The sequence below is a fragment of the Haemorhous mexicanus genome, chromosome 5 (assembly GCF_027477595.1).
Source record: "Haemorhous mexicanus isolate bHaeMex1 chromosome 5, bHaeMex1.pri, whole genome shotgun sequence".
NCBI classification, from domain to species: domain Eukaryota; kingdom Metazoa; phylum Chordata; class Aves; order Passeriformes; family Fringillidae; genus Haemorhous; species Haemorhous mexicanus.
Window position 1 is genome coordinate 54,206,222 of NC_082345.1, and position 23,440 is coordinate 54,229,661.

At 35.9% G+C, this 23,440-nt stretch overlaps 1 protein-coding gene across 10 annotated transcripts in view; it reads right to left on the bottom strand.

The window, feature by feature from the left end:
* The window catches only part of LOC132327725 (calcium-dependent secretion activator 2), a 296,530-nt gene that overhangs the window by 60,395 nt on the left and 212,695 nt on the right, over window positions 1-23,440 (bottom strand). For 8 of the 10 annotated variants that reach the window (XM_059847194.1, XM_059847193.1, XM_059847201.1 and 5 more), the window contains exons 17-20: window positions 12,160-12,263; window positions 8,414-8,570; window positions 1,236-1,377; window positions 991-1,110 (exon numbers count right to left, since the gene is read on the bottom strand). In XM_059847194.1, coding sequence (XP_059703177.1) covers window positions 991-1,110; window positions 1,236-1,377; window positions 8,414-8,570; window positions 12,160-12,263 — 523 coding nt within the window. The remainder of the gene's footprint in view (window positions 1-990; window positions 1,111-1,235; window positions 1,378-8,413; window positions 8,571-12,159; window positions 12,264-23,440) is intronic. The other 2 variants (XM_059847195.1, XM_059847200.1) reach the window with 1 other exon arrangement.

The window sequence follows — 23,440 nt, forward strand, 5'->3', positions numbered from 1 at the left end:
AGAAAGAAGAGGAAATTTTTCACAATGAAGACAATCAGCCATTGGAATAATCCCCCAAGAGGAAATGGTGGATTCCCCCACATTGCACATTTAAAAAATTCATCTGGACAGGGCACTAGGCCATCCTAGACCATGGTTTTGCCAAGAAAAGTTGATGAGATGATCTTTTTAACATGGTATTCTGTGATTGCATTAACTCTTACAGAAATAGATCTAATGCTATTTAGGAGATTGTCATGAAATTGAAAAGACAACACTTGTCTTGAAATTATATTATCAACGTATGTGTTTTGAATGTGTGTTTTTTGAAGTCTTTCACATCCATGCTTTCCTAATATAACTTTTGCTAAAATAAGGTTCATGAGCCTTTCTCTGACATATATTGATGAGTTCTCACACAGAAATCAGACCTATAACTATGGGAATATTTCCATAGAGCACCAAAATGTTGGGGAAAAATCAAAAAGAATTTTTTTTTTTTTCAAAAAGACAAAGAAAGAGATGTACTTCTCCCCTTGGTACTTATTAACATTTTACTATTTTCCCATAACACGGATATTTAATCTGATGACAATATTTACAGTCAATGACTTTCCGAGCCCATATAAAATGAGTTAATCAAACCCATGCAAAAAATATAATGGGCTACCTCATTTTACAAAACCACAATCTAAAATCAATCATCCAAAAGGTTCCCCACTGCTTATTAATTCAAAAGAGTCATTAGGTTGTTTAGAGCATTAAACATCATTCCTGCTAGGACAGGCCTTTGCAAAGTTGATTTTCTAAGTTACCAGGTTGAAGACTGCTACATTTTAATGCACTAGAAAGCGCAACTCACTAACAGTCCATGCTGGGCTCACTCCCAAGAAACAACAATTTCCAACTAAGAGAGGATAAACACCATGCAATCCAAATACAGCTGCACAGAACACTAGCAAGGCCATGCAGAGCTGACATACAGTCAGAAAGTTAGTGAAGAATACACACGTGGAGTCATACAAAGAAGTCATCCAGGTTGGTGTAGTAAAGCTAGGTATTTGTGGAAGATTAACAGGCAAACTTGGAACTTTTGGAAGAGCTACATTAGGAAGACTGTTGGTGATGCTCCTGTGAAGAAATAATGTAGGAATACAATAAAAAATAGAATATTTAGAGGACAACAGGGGAGAACCCCTTATTAGACAGAAAGGTATAAGCAGGTGCTTTGTTCAGATTTTGTAAAAAGCACTTACTTGACAGGTTGCCATGACTCTTGTTCAAGACCTCTGTGAATGGACTGAGCAATTGATGATTCCATGAGATCAATGTAGCGGACGACCATGGGAACAAAAATTTCTTGCAAGTGCTTGTGAAACTTTCCGTTGCACAAAAGTGCTTTAAAAAACAAACAAGAGACAAAAAAAAAGTCAGACCTTTTGTTACAGGAAGAAGTGTATCTTAAAATGTTTTAGTACACAAAGGCATTGTAAGAATAAGATCTAGCTTTGTAGGAAATACAGTTCAGAAAAGATAAATTAAGTGTTCCATAAGGACATTGTAGTATATTTCAAACTGTCAGTGTAATGAAAAGTAGGTACATACTGAAATTCTCTACTGAACCAGAACCTTTTGCATCTTCTTAAAACTAATAATATGCTTTGCTGAGTCTAAACATTACCAATTTTGTTCATTATTTCTACACCAAGACAGGACAAAAATACCTGAACAAAGAAAAAAAACCCAAGTATTGAATGCCATTAATAAGCAGTAGAATATTACCTACTTCACAGATGGGACTTACCACATGAAAAACTGCATTCACATGCAAACTGAATATGCTCAAAATCTGAAAATTAGTTTGTCATCACCCCTGCTTGTCCCTGTATTTGCTGAAGTGCTCTCTCAGCAAATGCTAATTTTTAGCACACTAATGTCCTGTCCCACCAAGAGAATATATGTTTCATGTTTTGAATGTGTCTGTGTTCACCCTTTAATCTAGCCCCGTTATAAGAACCTATGAGAGTATTCCCATGTGCGTATGGAAATCCTAGAAGCTCAGACACAGAGAAAAATTTTCATGACCTTGGCAACCTTTGTTTTCTCTTGTCCGTGTTCTGTTGTTTTAAATTCTTTTGTGGGTTTCTCCTCCCACCTATTCCAGCACACAGGCTTCTTGTATAATTGGATGGGCCCCAAAACCACATTTTGAGGAGGCTTCCTCCTCTTCCTAAGAATAAAAGCCTGGATCACAGGGCTCACCGTGGACACTAGCATTTAAAATTACAATCCCTTTTGTTCTACTATCAATGCCACTACATGTGTAACATGTCAAAATAATTTCTATAACTTCCAGAAACTACTTTTCCTTCCATTCCTGAATGATGTCCAGCCCAAACTGAACATGGGAGAGATGCAGACTATGGGGAAAACAGGCTGTCAAGTTTCTGTCCCCTATTGCTACTTGTACTGCAAGGAAGTGCCCTTGTTGCTGAATTTCTGGACACCATTTTACTTTCTTACTTGAATAAAATGATCTGAAAGCAAAAAATTATTTTTTTGAAAACATCCTTGTAGAGTAATAGGAAATGTTGTATCAATCACCTTTACCTGAGGAAGCAATATTATGTGATCAGCTCTCTGGCTTTGTGTAATTGGCTATCTTGCTAAGAATTTTGAAACTTTCAGCTAATTTCCAACCACTTTAGACACAGGGGTGGAGATATCAGATACAGGAAGTTTTATAAAAACAGGCAGCTAGGTAGCAGGCAGAGATTATTAGGGTTTCCACTGAGAAAAAGGCAGAGGTGTAGGATCATCTCTTTATTAAACACCTGAGAATCCACCCTTGAGAGTACCTGTGAGTCCATTACAAACACGATCCATTATTCACACTGCTCCTTAAAATAATTGCTAACTAGTTAGTTCTGGCTTATTATTTATGTATCAGGAATGCAAAACAGTGTTATTTTCTCTATTTATAGTTGTCTTATATAGCTTAAAACTACAGCACCTTTCACCAGCAACAAAAATGACTGAGGAGGATTTGGATATTACAAAGGTTGCACAGTAAACAGCTGATGAGCACTGCCTTGGAGAAACAAAAGGTTACTGGTATCCATTTGCATATTAGACTGAGTTTTCAAGGCAACTCTGAGCTGAAAAATAACAGCAAGAATACAACTGTGCCAATTAAATCAATCTTGCTGGTTTATAGAGAACCAGTGAAGATCTGTAATTAATCAGGCAACCACAGCTACTTGAAGGGATAAGCTTGTAGCTGAGTGTTTTCTGTGCACACCGCAGAAATGCTCTGCTACAAGCACTGCTCTGGGAATTACAGTAATGAAACCTCATGGGCAGTGACTTGTTATTTTGAAGCCAGCATGAAATTTTAAGAAGTCACAGGCAATAAAGGTGTTCAACTTCAAAAGCTGAATCATTTTCCTAACATCATGCCACCAGTCTTTACAGGGAAGTGAAATTTTCCAAAATTATGCCAAGACTTACACTTCACTTCCACAGAATTCCCTCTGTATGTGGGCACACACCCACAAGAGAACTGTCTTGATCAACAGCTCCATGAGCATTCTGTTTTCCCAGGGTTCAGGACTTGGCAGCTCTGATTTACCTATCTGGAGATCTCCATCCAGGATTAATGCAGGGCAGGGAAAGAACTCAGAGCACAGAGATAAGTGATATAGCTGAGTATCATCATCAGACTCATGGCACTCTACCCTATGATTAAAATTGATCTTGCCAAAAGGCACCACCTGTGCATCAAAGCAGATGGGAAACAAGAGATCCTTGAGGAAATGCCACGCTTCAGATCCTTCAACTACCACTTGTCTTTAAAGCTATGTAGATTAATTCTCCATTGTCTTTTAAATACAGACACCCCACACCCTCTTCATATGAGCCATCATATGAGCCTTGCATATTCACACAAGCAACAATAAAATGGAAGCCTGTGCCAGAGCAAGGTAATGCATAGGCAATATTAAAGGACAAACATATTATGGGAATAGAAACAGAGCCCCGAACTAGATATTCTTGAAAAATTGAAGTTGAAGAAGAAAATCATTACATTTTTCCATATTAGGAAATATATTAGCTGAAATATATTAAAATATGACAAGAAAATATCAGAGATTAATCTAAAGTCTAGTTATTTAGTACTGGAATGAGGTTTCATCTCTAACAGTAGGAAATGAATCTGCTGTGCCTGTGCACCACAGAAGCAGAGAGGCTTCTACTGCTTTTACCGATACAGGCACATCTCAGGAGCTTTCCTGGAGTCAGCACGTCATGCTGCCCTCAAGAGCTTCTGCAGAATCAAAGGCAGGCAAGCATGACACAGATGAACAGGAGTCTCCTTTCCCTTGACAAAACTAGCACTCTGTCAGAGAGTCTGTAATTATCTTGCGCTTAATCGGATTCTACTGAAAAGAAAACTTGAATTTTCTGGAATATTTTAAAATCCAAAATAGAAGGAGTATATTTCAAGAAGGAAATATCCTTGAGGGTCCAGATTATATTTCTAGCAATTGAAAGTCAACCAGTGACATGTGAAAAGAAAGTTATATTCCCGTTCATTTGCTGCCTCCACAGAGAATTTCTTATTAAGCTAGTTAAATTGCAGTAAAAACTGCAAGTGTCCCAATTCAAATGGAAATTATCTTGTATTTTTACATATAAGACATATTTTAAAAGTGAAATTTAGAGGTTTGCTTTGTGAAAGCAAGGTTGAAATTTATTTGATCTTTACAAAATAGTGGCATAACTGATTGAGTTAACTCTCAGTATCAGTAACCAAGACATGTAGCTGTTATTTGAAGGCAGGTTATGATTTCAAAGCAGTTCCTATTAGGACTGAGGCCCTGATCTGAGCAAAGATACCCTCTACAATGAATGAGAAGTGTAAGGTTTGAGGTATTGGGGTGGGTATACAGCTTTCTTTGACTACCTTAAATCCAAGTTGTTTTCTTACCCTGCCCTCTAGTTTAAGATAGGGTACAATGCCATACATAAATTCTAGTCCAAGAGCGGTACACAGTCTGTAACAAAGCAGGAAGGTGATGATTCTGTCCTTGGTGGTGCTTGCCACTCTGCTACTAGCAGCAATAGTGGAAAACAGTGTATCAGAGAATTCCTGTTTGAAGTCAATAACCATAATTATGGCAATGGCTTTCAAAAGGCTAACACCCAACAGGCTGCTTTTTCTAAACCAGCTTCATCAGACTCTGCCCTTTAGAGCAGACTGAAGCAGAGTCAGAGCAGGTGCACAGACCTTCCACTGAGTAATACTTGAAGGAGAATGAAGATTATGAGTCACCTTTATAACACTCCTGGTTTTGACTGGTTCAGGCCAAGGTAGCAATGCAATAATGCTGAGCAATGGCACAGGACAAAGTGTCAGTAAGTGACACTTGCAGAGAAAACTTGGTAAGGAAATGATCACAATACTGAATATAGAGTTGGAAAACCTCTATAACAAGCAAAATTTGTAGGCACTTCATCTAACTAGGCATATGCCACTAAAAGATATCTCACACCACGTTAAATGAAGAGGAATTAATATGTCTGTCTTTTGGGCAATAAAAACCAGATTAATCTGAATAATTAAACAACTACAGAATGTAAATTGCTCTCTACAGCAGGCCCCTTCAAACATAATTGATAGCCTCTGTGGAAAAAAAGTAACATGTTCATTACAGAAAATAAGATACAATCCTGGGACAACTATGTTCTTCTTCCCTTTATGAATATCTAATTTTGGGAAAAATAATTTTGCTGTCCTAGAGGGATGTTGAGCACTGCTATGGCTGTACAGTCTGCACAGTTTTACAGAGTCAGGCATAATTGTGTGTGGACAATAGCAACTCTGGAGATCATTAAAATGTACACTATAAAAGCGGCTATGATATTTTTTCAAATATTTACAATCTGAAAAAAACCAAGAAATTTATCTTCACTTTATTATTCATCTCCACAGTGAATATAATTTTTAATTCACTTTTTGTAGTTAGCAGAGAGAAGTTAGATGTTGGCAGTTAGACATTCTCATGAGAGCTGTTCTCCCAAGAGAGCAGATGAAATATGACGGGAAGATCATCCTCCCTCCCTCCCTCCATTTTTAAAGTTTTTCAGTTAGACTAAATGGGAATGCAATCACTGATTTACTCTTCCTTGTGGAATAAGATGAGAAAACATGGAGAGTCTTAAGGTGACACAAAATGGAGTCTTTCATGAAAGAAATGAGAAGCTTCAGTAAGAACTTCCTCATCCTCCCCTCTCTTTATAAAAAATAACACACCATATTGGAAAATACGTTTTGTCTCATTGTTAATTGAATGCTGACTTTGAAGTATTTGCCTTGAATCTTGTACAATGTTTTTTACACTGTGTAAAATAGCACCTTCACTATTACTTGAATATGAATTTTCATTGTCTCAGTTTTTTTTATTATACTTTAGCTATGTAGTTATAAAAATAGTTTTACATGCAAGTTTTCTTTAATGCTGTGAATGTAAGATTGTTTCTTTATTGTTAGGAGTTCTCTCATGTCAGGTTTATGTGAAAACTGATTCATGCACCAAAGATTTAGAGCTCATTTAATGCTTTCAAGATAGAATAACATGCAGGTGTCAGTCCTCCAAATTTCAGTGAAGATTAACCTAATATGCAATATGGTGACCTAACTGTTCTTCATTTGAAAGAAGTCTGAAAAGTAATCTCTGATACAGCCAGAGAGTGAGAATAACCCAGTGGGATTTCCACCTCTTCATTTCCTAATGAGTTTTTTGATAATGAGAGGTGACTTTGCCAGTCACTGTGGGCTCTATTATGGCTAATTTACTCCACTTCACTCTCCTTGTTAATTATTAACACTAGCCTTTTTATCCTCATGAGACCACATTCCAGTTTTTCCCTTTTTAGATTTTTTTTTTTCTAAAAAGATCTTTATGAAGGTGATAGTTTTCAGGAAAAGATTTTCACTTAGGGTAAAGTCACAACTATTTATTTTACCTTGGAAGACTGTAAAATTTATTATATAAGCATGGGAAGCTCTTGCTAATGGTTTTAATGCAGTTATAAGGTGAAAAGGCTGTTAATTAAAGAATAAGCACTGAGGTATGTTCCATTTGGGAATCACTTCTTGGTAGAATGGTCACTTGCCACTTGCTAACATGTCCACTGATTAATAGGTGACTAATTTCCATGGTTTCTTTCCAGTAGTTTTGGAAAAAGAAAAAGCGTGCAATTTTCCAGATGGTTTTCACCTGCCAGAAAATGTAATTTAATATATCTATTACCATTGGGGAAATACTGAAATTGGCATAGAGGTGTGATATTTCATACAACAGTTGTTTCATGTCCTTCAGTTAAAGTTTTACAATATTTGTAATAGTTGCTTTACATGGATGTTTTCATAAAATGTCTTTCTTAAGCCTATTCTAGCAATTTAGCATTATCATCCATTTAATCTTTTAAGGAAAGAAAAATCAGCAGCCTATTAGCAATCTCTTGCATGTGAGAACAACCCTTGTTTGCGTCTAATGCTTCTCTCAGGTTGGAACCAAAGCTCAAAGGAACACAAATGACACAACAACAAAGTTAAAACTGGTGTCAAAAATCCTTCTTGTAGGAGTACTTTAAAACACCTACACAGTTTTCAGAAAGCAAAGAATTGTTTTGGAAACCAAAGAATTCTTACCAAAGAATTGTAACACCACAACTAGAGATGTGCTTCCTAAACTGAAAATGTTTGATGGTAGGAAAACAGGCTGAATATCCCATCTGAATAGAGGCTTCAGATTTTTAATCTGGATTTTAGATGATCAGACACCACTTAGAGTAGTGCACAATCCACCTTTTGGGAGCCCAGCTCTTCTGAGATTGGCAGCAAGACTGAAAAATCCCTGCACCCTTTCCAGCAACCTTCTCAATTGCCATCATGGTGATTTAATAAGTTTCTGAAGTTGCAGTTTGCCCAACAAAGGATCCAAACAGAACATTTGTTGTGTGTATTTTATTCCATTCATGCTAACACTACTATACTTTCACAGACATAACTAGTGTGAAAGTAGCTTAGAGGGCTTAGAAGGAAATAGAAACGACAACTTTATTTAAGCAATATAGATTAAATGCAAGCTATCAACACCTCTTACACTGCTTGTACACAATTGATTCAAAACTGAGTAATTTGTGAAGACCAAGTGGCTAATGCACTGCCAGAGTAAGGACTGAAATGGTGCAAGGATAGAGAGAAACTCCTCAGCTTGCAGCAAGTGGAACACCTAGACAGGTATCATAAAAACAGGCACTGTCACTTTTATTTTGAGCATTATCCTGTTTAGAAACACATTTCTAAGGGGTGGATACATTGAAAATCTTATGCTAACAGTATGGAAAAAAAAAATTAAGATCTTACTGTCATTTCTGAGGGCATTATTCAGCAGCTGGAAAAGTGGGAAGCTGTCCCAGGAGTCTTGTGGCTGTGCCTCAAGTGCTGAATCCATGTCAACAGAATATAGAGACAAAAACTTCTCTGCATGCTCAGCCAACAATTCTGGCCACCAAGCAAATGCCTGCAAACATAACAAAATAGAATTAGTAAACATGAGCCAAAGCCAAGAGATGTGCTCTATCTGTGGCAGAACACATCTGAGCATGTCATGTCATGTCCTGTCTCACTTGGGGAGGAAGAATGGGCCAAGTGAAAAATGTGAAAATATTTTATAAAACTTTGCATCAAAAAAAAAAAAGAAATCAAACAGATTACTGTGGGAAAGGTGATATGATCAGAATAAAAATATAACACCAAAAAAAAAAAAAGAAAGAAAGAGTATAAATGCCTTTTTTCCAGAGAGCAAAGAAAAGCTTGAAGGCCTTACCCTTGAAAAAATGACTGTATATGTTTCTTTTGATTTCATTAAATTCTAGAGCAGATGAATTTATTTTTAAAATAAATCCTTATGAATACATTCTGCCTTCATTTGTAATCAAAAAGGATGGTTTATTGTAAAATTTTATTCCTCGAAGTCTGAGGGGGTTTTTTTAACAGCTAGAGAGCGATTTTAATTCCTATTTTTGCCTTAAAGATATCAGCTTCTTCTGAGGAAGACACCCAGTTTTCCTTGTGCAAATGCTATAAATCTTTAGAAGTTCACTAATGTCTATACTCATTTCCAGTAACTTAACATGTTGGAGCAGTTTTTTTTGTCAAAAATTTATATTCTTAGGCAATCTTTAAAGAACAGAACTGTGAAAAATATCACCAGCAAGTAAACCCAGTTCCTCATTAAAGACATATAACTTTGTACCTATTTGCCAGCACATAAACCTAGGCTTTTAAATGTCAGTATTGGAGCTGAGCACTGGACCAGGGGGAGCTGTGTGATCCTGGAGTTAGAGATGAAGGTGGAGGGAGTTTATGAAACAGGATGAACATTGAATCCTGCTGAGTGTTTTGCTCGGGGTGTATAAGAACATATCACAGTAAGAAATGCCGACACGTGCAACACAGGAAGATGGCATTGCTTTCAAACTTATGCCACTCATTTAAAATATATAATTTTGAATATTTTTGAGTTGCCAGCATGGAACATATGTAGCTTGATCTACACAAGAGCTGAGTCCCCCCAGCTTCAAATAAATTCATAGAAATCTTCACTTGCATTTATGAAATGCAGGCCCTGGGTGGTGTAGCCTTATGTAGTTAGGTCTGAAAGGCATCAAATAAAAGACAACTTCTGTGAAGTGGTCTACAAATGTGTTTTTGCATCTTGGACTTTTTGATGACTACCTGTAGTTCCTTCTGACATGGGGCAAATGGAGAAATGATGAATTGGCAAAAGTTTTAAAGAAATGCTGAGCATCTCCTGCTATTACTGAAAAGTGCTTTGTGTCTTCCAGTGGCAGGACTGAAGGATGACAACTGGCACCATAGCAAGGAGGAGAGATGAGGCTTCAAAAACTTTGGCAAGAGTTTGAAATGGAGTCTTTCAGTTTCATCAAACTGGAAGAAATTTCTTATTAATGAACCTGTTTAAGTAGGAGTCAATTAAAAGAAGAGACTCCTTGCTCTAGAAAATAACTACATGAAAATAAAAAATGTATATAGGCACCTGCAGGGGACCCTTCTAAGCAAGCAAAACCCTTTTCAGAAAATATTGCCAAAATTTCAAAACAAAGCAAAACCAAAACTAGAAAATGAGCACATTTTCTCTCCATTTTCTTCCTTGTTGTAAATGATACTTTGAACCCAGACAGAAATTCTTCTTAGTCTCTCTCAAGAGCTATGCATCATTACTTGGGCAGCAAGAGAGAAGACTAGAAAAAAAAAAGTTAAAGCTAAATGTAACAGCACAGTTGCTATGGATAATAACAGGCTAAAAGCAATTAGCAATTGATGACACACATTCTAGGAGAACAGAAACACTGCCTGGATTAAAGGAAGAATGGAGTTCTTAGATTTTGGAAGGCACATAAATGTGGCTATGGAACACCAGAAATCATCACAACAGTTTATGCTACATGTTCAATGCACAGTTCCATGCCATGAGCAGAGCAAAACAATGCTTAGTTCATCAGGAATCACATACCTCTCTTCCCTTGGGGAATCCCCGAAATTTGTAAATGTTATGAATTAAAAAAATAAAGAAAAAAATCTAGTGTTAAAAATGTGATCTATTATTTTACAGATTACTGATCCTTTTTGTTAACTGTAGCATCAAACACTGAACATTTGCATAACACTATGATGTGAAGTCACCATACTTAATAATCTCTTTTGAGTAGGGAATGTATAATTTGGCAATCTTTTTCTCAGATACACTTTAATAGTGAAATTCTGTATGCCCAATAAATTTCAGTGAAATTGAACATGTATTACATGAGTGAAGGAAGGGGAAAATAACGTTAGCATTATATTTTTTCTTTTCAAGGTACCTTAGATTAGATTGCAAACTTTTGCTGAATAAATTTTTCTGAAGGCACTTGCACTATACTTATCCTTCTGAAAAACATCCCATCTCTGACTGCAAATAAGTAGTATAGAATGCAATCTTTGAACAGAGATGATTAATCATATATGTATGATTTGATCTGGGTTTTGTTTCTGTGTTCTTTTCCACAGAAGTCCAATTTTCTTACAGTCATGCAGGTCCTCAGAAGACAGAGACCACAATAAATACATTTTATTAAGTAATCATTACACTGTAACACAGTGGCAACAGTAGTGTAGAACAGGACCTCCAGGGAATTAATTTCAAATCATCAAAACAGCTGTTTCTTCAGTATATGATAAAACATCTATAACAAGTTCACACATGACAGATGTAAGCTAAAAACCAGATTCCATAGTGTGATATAAAACCAGATGTTTTGAATGATCATATTTTATAATTATATATACTAGATAATGTTTATCCATTTGCATATTTTCCAAAAAAATATTTATTGAGTTTTTTGAGAACACTTTAAAAACAATTTTCTGAACCTTAGAAGATGGTATTTATTAATTAAATTTCAATAATATATACAGGTGCATCCGGGCAAGTTAAGTTTTGTAACTGCTTGACATAAGAGGGGCTAGAATTCTAGCTATTATGGTTTCTGCATCATAAAGCAAAAGATTTGAAAGAAACATAAAATTGTTTTATTTCATTTCTTCTACCTTACAATGCTATTTTTAAAAGCACAATTTTAAGAGCATACTTTTCCAATCAACACAAGAGCAATGGCAATGAGATTATTATACCTATCATTATTTTTATATCCATAATCTAGCTCTATACAGCATGATGAAAACCAGCATTCAGTTATATTTTCTTTCTATTTTGAACATCAGGTGAAAAGTTGGATGGAAAAACTGTATAAGGCTATGAATGTTTTCCATACCGTTTCAGCACCTCCAGCACAAAGATGCTTTGTCTGTTTTATGCTCTCTAATTTTTGTTTCTAAACCTACAGTTCATTCAAGTGAATTGAAGTAGAGTTTTATTTCACTTCACTTTACATAAGCTTCAAGTCTCTTATTCCTCTGTAAATGTGAACTGCCTTAAACATATGTCAGAAATGAAAACTAAAATGTTTCTTGACAGACTTGCTTCGCATCAGAGGAGCAAAAAACCAGGAACAAACCATTCTCTACAGCAAATGCAATTCCAGCCTCACCTCTGAGTGATGCTCTTCATTTTGCTGCAATACTTCGATACAGAGTTCTGCAAGGTGAAGAACCTCTTCCAGCTTTCTTGCAGGTGTTGCTTGATTCATAGTCTCTATATGAATATAAAATGTAAACCCAAATTGTTTTAGTTACAGATATGATTTACAGTAAGAAAAAATTAGGTCAGAAACCAATGGGAATGCTGCAAACTGACAAATTTCTAAAGTAAAAGAAATTTCAAGTGTTAAGGATAGTGATTCAATACACATAAACAGAGCTGAATGTCCAGAGTACTAAAAGGAGAATATAATTCACAAGAGCATCAGTGGTCACTTCAAACATTACCTGATTTAATATGTGAGAAATAACAGGTGCATCAGTGTATTAGATGCTCAACTTTTTCAATAAGCAAGTTCTGTTTCTCCTCAAGGCCATATATAAAAAGACAGCAGATAGTAAAGACCTTTTTTGTTCTTTTTAGTACAACGTCTTCTCACCAGCTGACTCATTACTGTCATCAGCAAAATTCCTACCTTTTGCAGCAGTCATAAATTCCAAATGCTTAATCAAAAGAAGGCATTCCATTTTAGGCATAGTTAAAAATAAGAAAAATGCAAACCAAAATAATTCATACAACTAATTTCTAGTAACTAATTATTCAAGTAACTAATTTTCTATCGGCTGTTCATCAGTAAAGGCGAATCTGAATTCTTTTCAATACCATAGTGAAAAGCAGCATTATGAAATAAGGATCTTGTAACAGAATTAACACAAGCCTACTAAAAATTCCAACTAACAGAAGTACAAATGCAAAAGTTACAAATTACATGAGGCTCACTTACTCTACCCAGAAGACTTCAAAAAGAAAGGAAACAACAAAGGTAAACCAAATGCAACTAAAATGCTTACAGGGAAATTAAACAACAATTAGCTTGCAATTAAAAAAATCATAGCACTAGATTTCAGGAAGAATCACAGGAGATAAGGGAAGAGTCCAACAGAATTTTTTACAAACATTTTAATCAGTAAAAGTAACTTGTCCAACTAAATAATCTGCATTGTTAGGGATAACTTCAGCATTAGCTATTAGAGCTTGTTTACTTAAAAAAGCTCTTGCTGCTAAGCATGAATGTATGGTCACACTAACCAGGTTTGCAGAGAACTTATAAAGCTGGTAACAAGGTTAGTCAGGGTTTCAGGAATTCTATTTTCTCACTTTTTGTGCAAATTTATGGATCACATGGATAGCAAATCATGGGAATACAGATCTTCATATGCAGAAAATTCTCTGACATTTCCTTCTCACTTTGCATTCATCACTACGCAGACCATTAGCAGAATAATGAAACAATTCACATAATCTCCTTGGTCTTAGTAAGAATATCAATCTGCATGCATAAATGTTTTCAACACTTGACATTTCTAGCAAGTCAAAGCAACATTCCAGACATTCTAAAGGCAGGAGACCTTGTCCAGTTCTCCAGCACTAACACATTAATGCATATTATAGCAATGAAATACAGAGCTTTGCTGCAATTTTTGAAGAAACACTGGATTAGAATCTCCAGCAAACATCTACTCCAAAGTGACTAATACCCAACATTGTTTTCATGCAAAAACCAAGCAGGAAAACTAGTTGAAGCAACTACGAAGAATTTTTTCAAATCTTATTAGAAGAGGCCACATAACCAGATATGTTGAAATAGTTTTTGTTCTAAAACCAGAATTTAGTTCAAGAAAGAGTTAGTGCAGGAACATGGGTCAAGCACAAAGCACACACAAGGCACAAAAACACATTCATAATGCCAAGATCACTGTTTTTACTGCTGTACTGTATTGCCTTTACAATTATACTGGGCAATGATTATATGAATGTAACAACAAACATATTGAATCAAGAGAGATTAGCAAAGATCAGTCAAGTGCCTTTTATTTAGGTTTTATATTATAAAGACTGCTATTGGATTCAGACTAAACCAGTGGTTTCTACACTTGTCCTGGACTGAAACTGCTCTTTTTCCTCGTGGTCAGTGTCCTCCCCTCCCTGAACACATAGCAGGTACAATTCATACAGATAATATACATCACTAGCAGTGTCACTGATGTTAATGAGTTTTAGGAATAAACCAGGGATATCAATAGAGAGCATGACTGGAACATCTGATTTCAGCATAAACAACTCATTTTATTGCAAACTCAGCCTGATCTTCATTACCTCACCACTAACCAAGTAAACAAAATAATTGCATGCATAATTGCATACATTCCTAATGAAGCTAAATAAGCAGTAAAATATTCAGAAATTATATCCTATAAGGGCTCCTCTACATTATTAAGAAAGTAATTCTAATAATTATGTTGAATCTCACGTTTCATTTTTGCTCTGGAATAAATTCACTTATTCTACACATGCAATTAGCTCAGGATGGCCTAAAAATGGCTGTTGAACAGATATCATTATCATTAGGGAGAGCAGGAGAAAAAAGATTTACCACATAACTGTGAGATTATCTTGCTCCACCACTGTGATAAGATCACAGTGAAGAGAAATATGGTCTCAGGCAAGTACCAATTACACTGAACAAGGCATTAAGGAAATACAGTTCTGGTCCTCTGTGCTGAAGTGAAGGATTTTGATCAGAAAAGGAAAGGAGGTTTTTATTGTTTGTTTTGTTTGTCTGAAAGGCACCATAAGCCTAATAAAATGAAGGATGAAAGTGAGGATCAGAAATGTTCACACACAGGCAATGTAGGAATACAGTGTTCCCAAAGCAGAAACACTTGGGAAGGAGAGGACCTACCTTTGATCAGGGATGATGCTGGCAGAATAGATAATTCATGACAAATGATCTATACTAGACATTTTAAAGTTTTTAATCATTGTGGGACTAATGCTCAGGAACAGTTTTTTTCCAAAGGATTAGCATTTTTAGGAGGAAAAAGAGTATGAAAACTGTAAATACACCTTTAAGTTGAGTATGGCAGGTTTCCAATTGATATCTCGTGGCAAGAATGACTAAAAATATCTGCTATACTTGACTGAATCAATTTCAATTTCATGTTTCCATAAAAATCACCATGCTATTTACTAGTTTACTCTGAAACTATTTGTTACTAGCTAAATATATGTAAGTTATCCTTAATGTTTCTAGCTTTTCACAAACTTTTAAAAATCATTATTTTCTTAGAAGATTTGCTCATAAGAAAAGATGGCAGGGAATTGTACTCTGTCTGTATCCTTGGAAAAATCCAATTTTTTTCTTTGTTTACTTATTCACAGAATAAATGCTACTTCTTTTGCACAATATAGACTTCCCTACATTTCACTTAAGCTTCATGTAAAGCCTCCTTTTCCATATGTAAGTTACCACACCACCCAGCCATTTTTCTCTGTAACTAAACATCTTTCAAATTCGAGGGAATATGTCTCATGGATATCCACCAGTTAGATGTGTATACGCACAAGGGGCTATGAAGCAATTTGAGAAATAATTTTTTTTTTTTTTTTTTAAGCCAAAACAGTAGTGTATATGAAATATGAGTAGCAATAAATTCTTATTTGGAAGTTTCAGAATGTCCAAAACACCTGAGCCAAATACTGTGCTTGTCTTTGTAAGCATAAAGGAATTAAAGGAATGGAAATCAGTGCTGTCAGTTTTCATTATATTCGTGATGTCTTTCTTCCCACAATTACTAAGGGTTGTTAAGATGTGTTTACACTGTTCAAACTAACAAGTTGCAGCAGGAGTCAAGTCAGTAAATATGCTGCTTGACATCTTTTAGAAAATAAACAGAAAAAGCCATCAATCATCTGTTTAGAGCTTCACATCCTGCCAAAATGAAAAAGCAAACCAGGCTTTGCAAATAATGGATGCTTTCTCAAGTATGCATTACCAGTGAGTCACATAGGTACCGAGCAATATTGTTAAATGAGCTAAGTTAACTGAGTGAAGCACTACTGAAATGAAAAAGTGACTGCTTCATGAACCAACGGAGCCTCGGGCCACAAGGGACTGCCAGATCATCCAGTCTCACCTCCTGCATCACACAGGTCAGGGAACTTCTCCCCAGCCCTCCTTTTCGAGACAATCAGGATGTCTAAAACCTAACAACAGTGTGTCTAAAACCCACCTTAAGCTTTCTTTCCACAAGAGAGTTGAAGACATCCTTGAAGACAAATGCACAATTCACCTCTCTCATTTTCTCCCAGCATGTAAGCTGTTAAACATGTGTGATTAATTTCTCATTGACATTTGCTGCACTCAGGAATCTGCTCATTAGAGAGGCATTTTTTTCTTGGTTGTGAATACAATGCAACAAGGAGACTCCTGACTCTGGCCTGCCAGTCTCCCCCTCAGTGACACAGCAAATATCCCTTACTGGTTTTCCCTGCCTCATATTTCATCCTTCCCCCTTTTCTTCCAACAAGCATGTCCAGAACCAGTGTCTCAGGAGAGCCAACCCCTCTCCAGGCAGAGGTACTGGGAAAAAAGCCAGCATGCTGAGAAGCTCCCAAGTTCACAGCCCCAGTGGGCTTACAGTAAAGCAGGACACAATGTATTTGATAATACAGCCACAGCATAATTTGAGCTTTATGGTGCCAACTCTGCTCCAGCAGGGCCCATTCCTTTGGTCCTTTTAATGTGTGAAACCTGCAGGATTGCTTGAAGCTAGCATGTCACTAAACCTAAACTGACTCTGAAGAGTTAACCCAAAACTGGTATGATCTACCCACAGATAATTTAGATTTCACTGTGCTAGATTTTTGTAAAGAATTAATTCCACATGAAAAAGCAAGGAGGTAGATCTGGAAGGACATTCTATATTTTTCACATTAAAAAAAAAATCCAGCCTTATACAAATAGTGGAATTTAGCTTTAATTATGAAGCTGAAACCAGACTTTTCATAATTGCTTTCTACGATTTCAATAGCATTTTAAATTCAAGGGGAAAAACATTAGAATTAATTACCATTATTAGCTAAATACAGAAAGATTGTGATATTTGTGAAAACTTGGAGTTCACATCTCCTACTCCATGACCTACCATTTCATTAAGTGTGTCATGCCACAATATTTTCTGGTTTTAAAAATTTATCATAGTATTCAATGGAATTGCCTTCAGGAGGCAATCACATGTTTTTGTTTTGTTCTGTTTTGTTTTCTAAAGGAAATCTTGGCTCATCAAAAAGCATAAAAATAACAAAATCCAAATGGTAAAAGCAGAAGAAAAATCTCATTTTTTTGCCAGCTGATCATCAAAGCATTTAATATAAGATGTTTTTGTATTCTGATTTTGGCAACACAGATACAAGCAGTTGGTATTTTCCTTCTTTTTCTCATTTCTAATTTCACCTCAAAGGGGGAAAGAACTAATATTCTCAGCACTTCCTGATATTCTACAATAAAACTCAGAGATAAAAAAACATGCCAAACTGCAAGGCTTCATGAATAAAGAGAACTCAATAGATTAATAACTCACCTATCAGACGGAGAGAAAACTGGCACATGAAAATGCAGACTTAGTAAAAAGTATTTTTAAAAAACCAGAATATTTTAAGACTTTAAATTTTGGAGCCTAACTGAAAAATGAAAACAAGAAATCTAATGCTGGCAGGCAAGGAGAAGGGAAAAGAGATGTTGAAAATTATTAACTGAAACAAAATTTGAAGAATTACTAATTGAGGACATAAAATGAACAGAAAATAAAATAAAATATAACACAGATTTGGAAAGGTAGGCTGAACTAGACTTATGCATTTCTAGGTAGGATATTTTTGTATAAAAGAAATTCAGTAGATCGTATCTATTCTGACTTTGATGAAGCATTTGATACTGTGCCTCATGGGAAAATGACCAGTTAAGCTGAAGAAAATGAGGATTAAAAAAGAAACTGTGTCGGGTATAAAGAAGATGCCTCAAGTGAAAGGGAATAAGCAGCGCTGAGAAAGTGTAAAAAGAGGATTCTTGAGAGATTCCTTGAAGATTCAACTTAGCTTCCTTAATATTTTCACCAGGCACTTTAGAATAAATACTAGAAGCACAATGACAATGTGTAAAACATGGGAAATAGAAAGATGCAGTAACAAGAATTTGATGATTCCAAAGAATGGGAGAGAGAAACGTATCAAAATACCTTCAAGAGTTAAAGAAGGGACAATACATTTTGACACATGAACAGCAATAAAAATTTCCTATAAACTGGGAATAGGTCAGCTCAAAATGATCAAAACTCTAAGACTGGGTAGAATTAACTTTTCGCAGAAGGGTTGTGTGACACAAGCATGATATAGACATCAGAACCTTCCTATACCAGACAAAATATTTCTGCTATAACAGCACTGCTAATACTGTGCAAGGCATCTAATGGGGATGACTTTGCACAGTTCTTGTCACCAATGTTCAAGAAGATGGAATTCAAACTTTACCAGAGAAAGACTTCTGAAATGATAGAAACGAAGAACAGGAAGCTTCTGTGAGACAAGGTGATGAAAACCCAGGTTGCATGAGTACTAAACCCTTATCTAAAGATGCATCATAGGGCATGGAGGAATTGGAGATGACGAAATGCTAATGAGGGATGGAACTATCCCTCCCTTATTTGGGATACAGGACGAGGTTGGCATGCCTAAGTTTGGGAACTCAATTAACTGTAAGGTGATGATACACCTGTACAGCACACAGGACTTGACATGACCTTCCTGTGGGTGAAGCAGGGGACTGAAACGGGGAAGCACAGTGACAAAGACTGACTCAGCCCTACTGTTAAAGGAGGATGTAGGTATGTTTACAAAGGAGTATCAAGATGCAGTCTGGGGATTCTTTTACAGGTCCAAGACTGAAATCAGGGATGTTTGCCCATATCCTCATCTCCATTTAGTTGCACAACAGAGACCAATATAGTGCTATGCTGCTGTGCAACCCACTTCTGTTTGTTCAGTGAAATGAACATGCATGGAGAGCTTTAATCAAGTCCTCTCCACGTACAATGACTCTCTCCACTTGCCTTCTCAGCTTCAATAATGTTTGTAGTGTTCTTCTTTTTTAAGCCAGGCAGATCCTTCTGAGCCTTGAGGGCATTTACATACTACCCTTCCTGTAGAAACTTGTATGTAATGAGAACGTTAATGATCGATGTCTTAAACCCCAGCAAACTTCTGAGTTTCTCCTGACCTTCTCCTGTATGGAGTTAACATTCATTCAGCCTTTGGCAGTCTTTCTGATAGAAACAAATTTTGGCATGACAACTGATTTGTCTTTGAACAATTGTACACTCCAGAGTAACTATTTGCTCCAATTTGAATAGAATTTATTCTCATTTCTTTTATTCAAACTGTTTGGCAGAAGGAGCCCAGTATACTGAGTTACTATAGAATTTAAAAAACAGTGAGTTAAAAGCCAACTGAACTTATAATTCAAATGCTTACATCTATTGCTTCAGAAATTAATATTCATGGACAATGATAAATACTGCCCTGTTTGCTTTACAGAGATTTACCACTTTAATCCCTTTTATATCTGCACAGCAAAATAATGCCCCTGTGCTGAAAAATGTATTTATGTGTAAGTTTCTGTCTTTTCTCAGGCAGTAACAACAGCAATAGCAGAATTAATTAGTCCTCAGCCATTCAGATTTCTAATAAATTTTAGAGGGAAAAACATTAATTTATAAGAAGGAATAAATAATGCATTTTATTACTCTGTATGTATGGATGTGTATAAAATATAAGTAAAAAATAAGAAGTCTGTGTAAGGAAGTCCATCTTTTTTGAGGGAGAGAAAACAGGGGATGGAGCCATGCAAATTTCTATAGGCTCTTCACAGGAAGTATGCAAAATGCATATGAAAAAGGCTGTTTGTCTCTGGCCTCAGAATCTGGCAGGTCTGTTTATGTTCATTATTACCTATAGGAAGAGTTAATGTAAATGAAACACTGAATAAGACAGGAATACACACCATACACAAAATGACTTAAAAAGTACTTTTAGGTAGTGAAATCTCAAAGACAGCATATAGTGAAATGAAAATGGGTCATACTTAAACAGAGATTTTCATGTATTGATTCATATCCTTGACAAATTATAAACCCTTGCTGCAAACTACCACGACATTATTTGAGAGTTCTTAGATATAGTTCAAAATTATAATAGTAGGTTTCCTGCTATTCTCTTCATAATGGTAATTACACTGACTGAGCAGATTAGCTACTCCATGAGAAATTCAGCTGTACATGTAATAAGGAATGACATGCTGAACCCTGTATAACTGCCATGGCAAATGTAATTTTTGTTAAAAAAATCTATTCTATATTCATAACAGTACAACGATGAGGGATGCTCAATAAAATGTCATCCTGACTGTAAACAAATATTTTTGATAGAAGTGCTGCTTATGCCACCATGTTTGCTATGAAGAAAGTAACCACTGACTTTGGGAAAACATTCAGAGATTTGTTCAGCTGAGACTGTGAAAATGAGAGCACTTGGGGAATAGACTTGGGAACCTGGCAACCACACTGCCAAGAAAGGGTTCTCACAACAAGAAGAATTTGCATATTCACCTCTGTATTACCCAACAAGGACACTCCTGAAATTCAAGCTTCATTATCAGTATATAGTGCACAAGTTAAAGGGTAAATAACAGTTATCTAGACATAGTTTTTCTCATTTTCCACAAAAGTACAATATATGGTATTAGGGCTAAGCATATTGTACATCAAGTTCATTATGAAATCTCTAGGAGTCCAGATAGAGACAACAACAGGAGCAGGATTTGGCCCTAAAATGTCATCATGTTGGGATTCATCTCAGTGGCTTTGTCTTTTGCATCAGAGAAATATGTTCAATGCTTCACAAAATTCCAGTGGATACAGTCTATCTACTCCTTTCAATAAAATGATTTTTTTTCCTGAGTTTTTGATTAATTTTCAGTTGCATTTTTATTCAGAACTGGTATTTATTAAGCAACTAAATTATAAATGCAGCCTATAAACCTCCCGCTTCAGCTAACTCAGACAGTGAACTTACTCACTATATGTGATAGGCTTTCCTCTCATCCATTCTCTAATCTAGTTATTTGCCAGGTCACTTAAGGGACAGCTTCGCTATCCTGTGTTAAGAAGGGCGATGCTTTCTTTCAAAGCATGGAGAAACCTAATGTAAAATGGTTAGAATCAGGTACAGCTATTTATTTATTTATTTATTTATTTATGTGTCTGCAACTATGTCATCTATGCTTAATGGTTCTGGGTTCCCCACACAAAGAGCCTGAGAAAAATTAAGATTAGCAAATGTGTGGCACAAGGAAGATTTGCACTTGAGGTGATACACATTTTATAAAAGTGTATGCATCGCATAAAAGTGCATACATTGTATAAAAGTGCACAGGCGAGGTTTTGGAGTGCAAAGGTGAAAGGAAAAAAAATCTCTAAAATTTCCCGATTAATTTTCAATTAATTTCAATTCATTGTTTCTGAATTTCTAATTTCAAGAGGTATTTTCTTTAATACCTAGAGGTGGAAAAATATTAAACTGAATATTTGTGCTATCTAGCTTTAGGTATTTGACATAGAAGGGAAACTGGTTTTAGGGTGTTTTGCATTTGATGCTGTGAGATTGTCCTTGCAAAGAGAAGTTGTTGAAGAACCTTCAGAGCACTTGGAGTCCCCTGCCTAAGGAACCTCTCCTGTTGATGGGAGGGGTCAGCGGATCATCTGAGCAAAGTGGGCTCCCACCAACTCACCCTGACTGACTGTGGCATGAATTTCCATTCCACCAGTGCACTGCCTGCTCTCTTTAAAAATTCCAAAAGATCACCTATTTAAAGCTTTTAAACAGAAAACAACAGAAGTCTTGGAAATCAGTGGAATTTTTTTACTTCAGTTATGGACACAGTTGTTAAAAAAAGTAGTCTTAATAATGTGCTAGTAATTTTCAAGCCCCTCATTGGCAAGGAGCTTCTCTTTGAACGACCTTCATGCAACTTTGTTATCATCACACCAGTCTGTCTTTCCAGATGGAAAATTAGTTCATCACGAGAGTACTACCAGCTCAATGCTCCTTCCCCTAACAGTGTTTGATACCGTTTGTGAAACCCCAGAAAGCCCCACAGTCAATCTTTCTTTGGGTATGCATGTCAGGTAAGACAAAGCAGTGCACAGCTCTATTTCACAGACCAGATATGCACAATCCCTCATATTTCTATGCAGCCAGTTTTACTCAGCTGCAAATACTACTTCAGCTGTGCTCTTTGTATGATGATTTTTAAACATTGGGATATAAGAACTCAAAAATCCTCTCCCTGTATGACTGGAGAATATACACCATATCATCATGAAATTAGGGACACAAAGAATTACCTTCCATGTAACCCTCAGCAATACCTAGAAAAAGAAATGTGTCACTAAACCAAGCCATACCAGAGAAATGTAAAACCAGTGTTACAAAATTAGTTTTCACAGCAATATCTTCATTAATAAATTGAGCAATTCTGTTACAAAACATACAATTTTTGCAGAGGACTATGAAATTACATTTCTCAAAATAGAAAAACTGGTTTTGAATTTAACAAAATAAAACTTTTCTGCATCATTTAGTTTTACCCCTTCCACAGGAAATACAACTTCATCATATCCCAAAACAGAAAGCTAAACTGGTAATAAATAGGTACATTGTAATTAAGTATCAATGTAAATACACGGACTCAACTACACCAAAATTAATTTTAATATTCACAAATGTTCTGGTCAGTGTCTTGGTATTGTTCAAATCAGGAAAAATAATAACAACAGACACAACACACTACATCAGTAATACATGCAGACATGCACATAGATAGTAATCACCTGGGTCCTTTTCTGCTGTTGCTAAATAAGACAAAACAGGGAAAGAAAAACATCATTACAGAAATAAAACTCATATAATTAGAGAAGAATAAATACCACATAAGGAGTTAATAGCGTCTTAACATCTTGAGTACCTCACACAAGTGATGGGATTTTTCATGTGAGGGAGAAATGGTGCATATTTCTGAGTAATATATTTGCATTTACTAGATCTATACAGTCTTTATTTCAAGCTCAGGCACTGACCTTGCATCCATATTGTGCATGGGAATTCAGAAACATATATGAGAATATTATTTGTATAAGAACCTTCTTTATATTTCTACTTTTTAGGTATTTGCTATTGGTCTATAGCTGATATTACCTTGTAATATTTACATTTTGACTGACTAATATGATGTTGCTCACTAAAGAAATAGTCAAAGGACAAAAATCTCCAAAAGATGT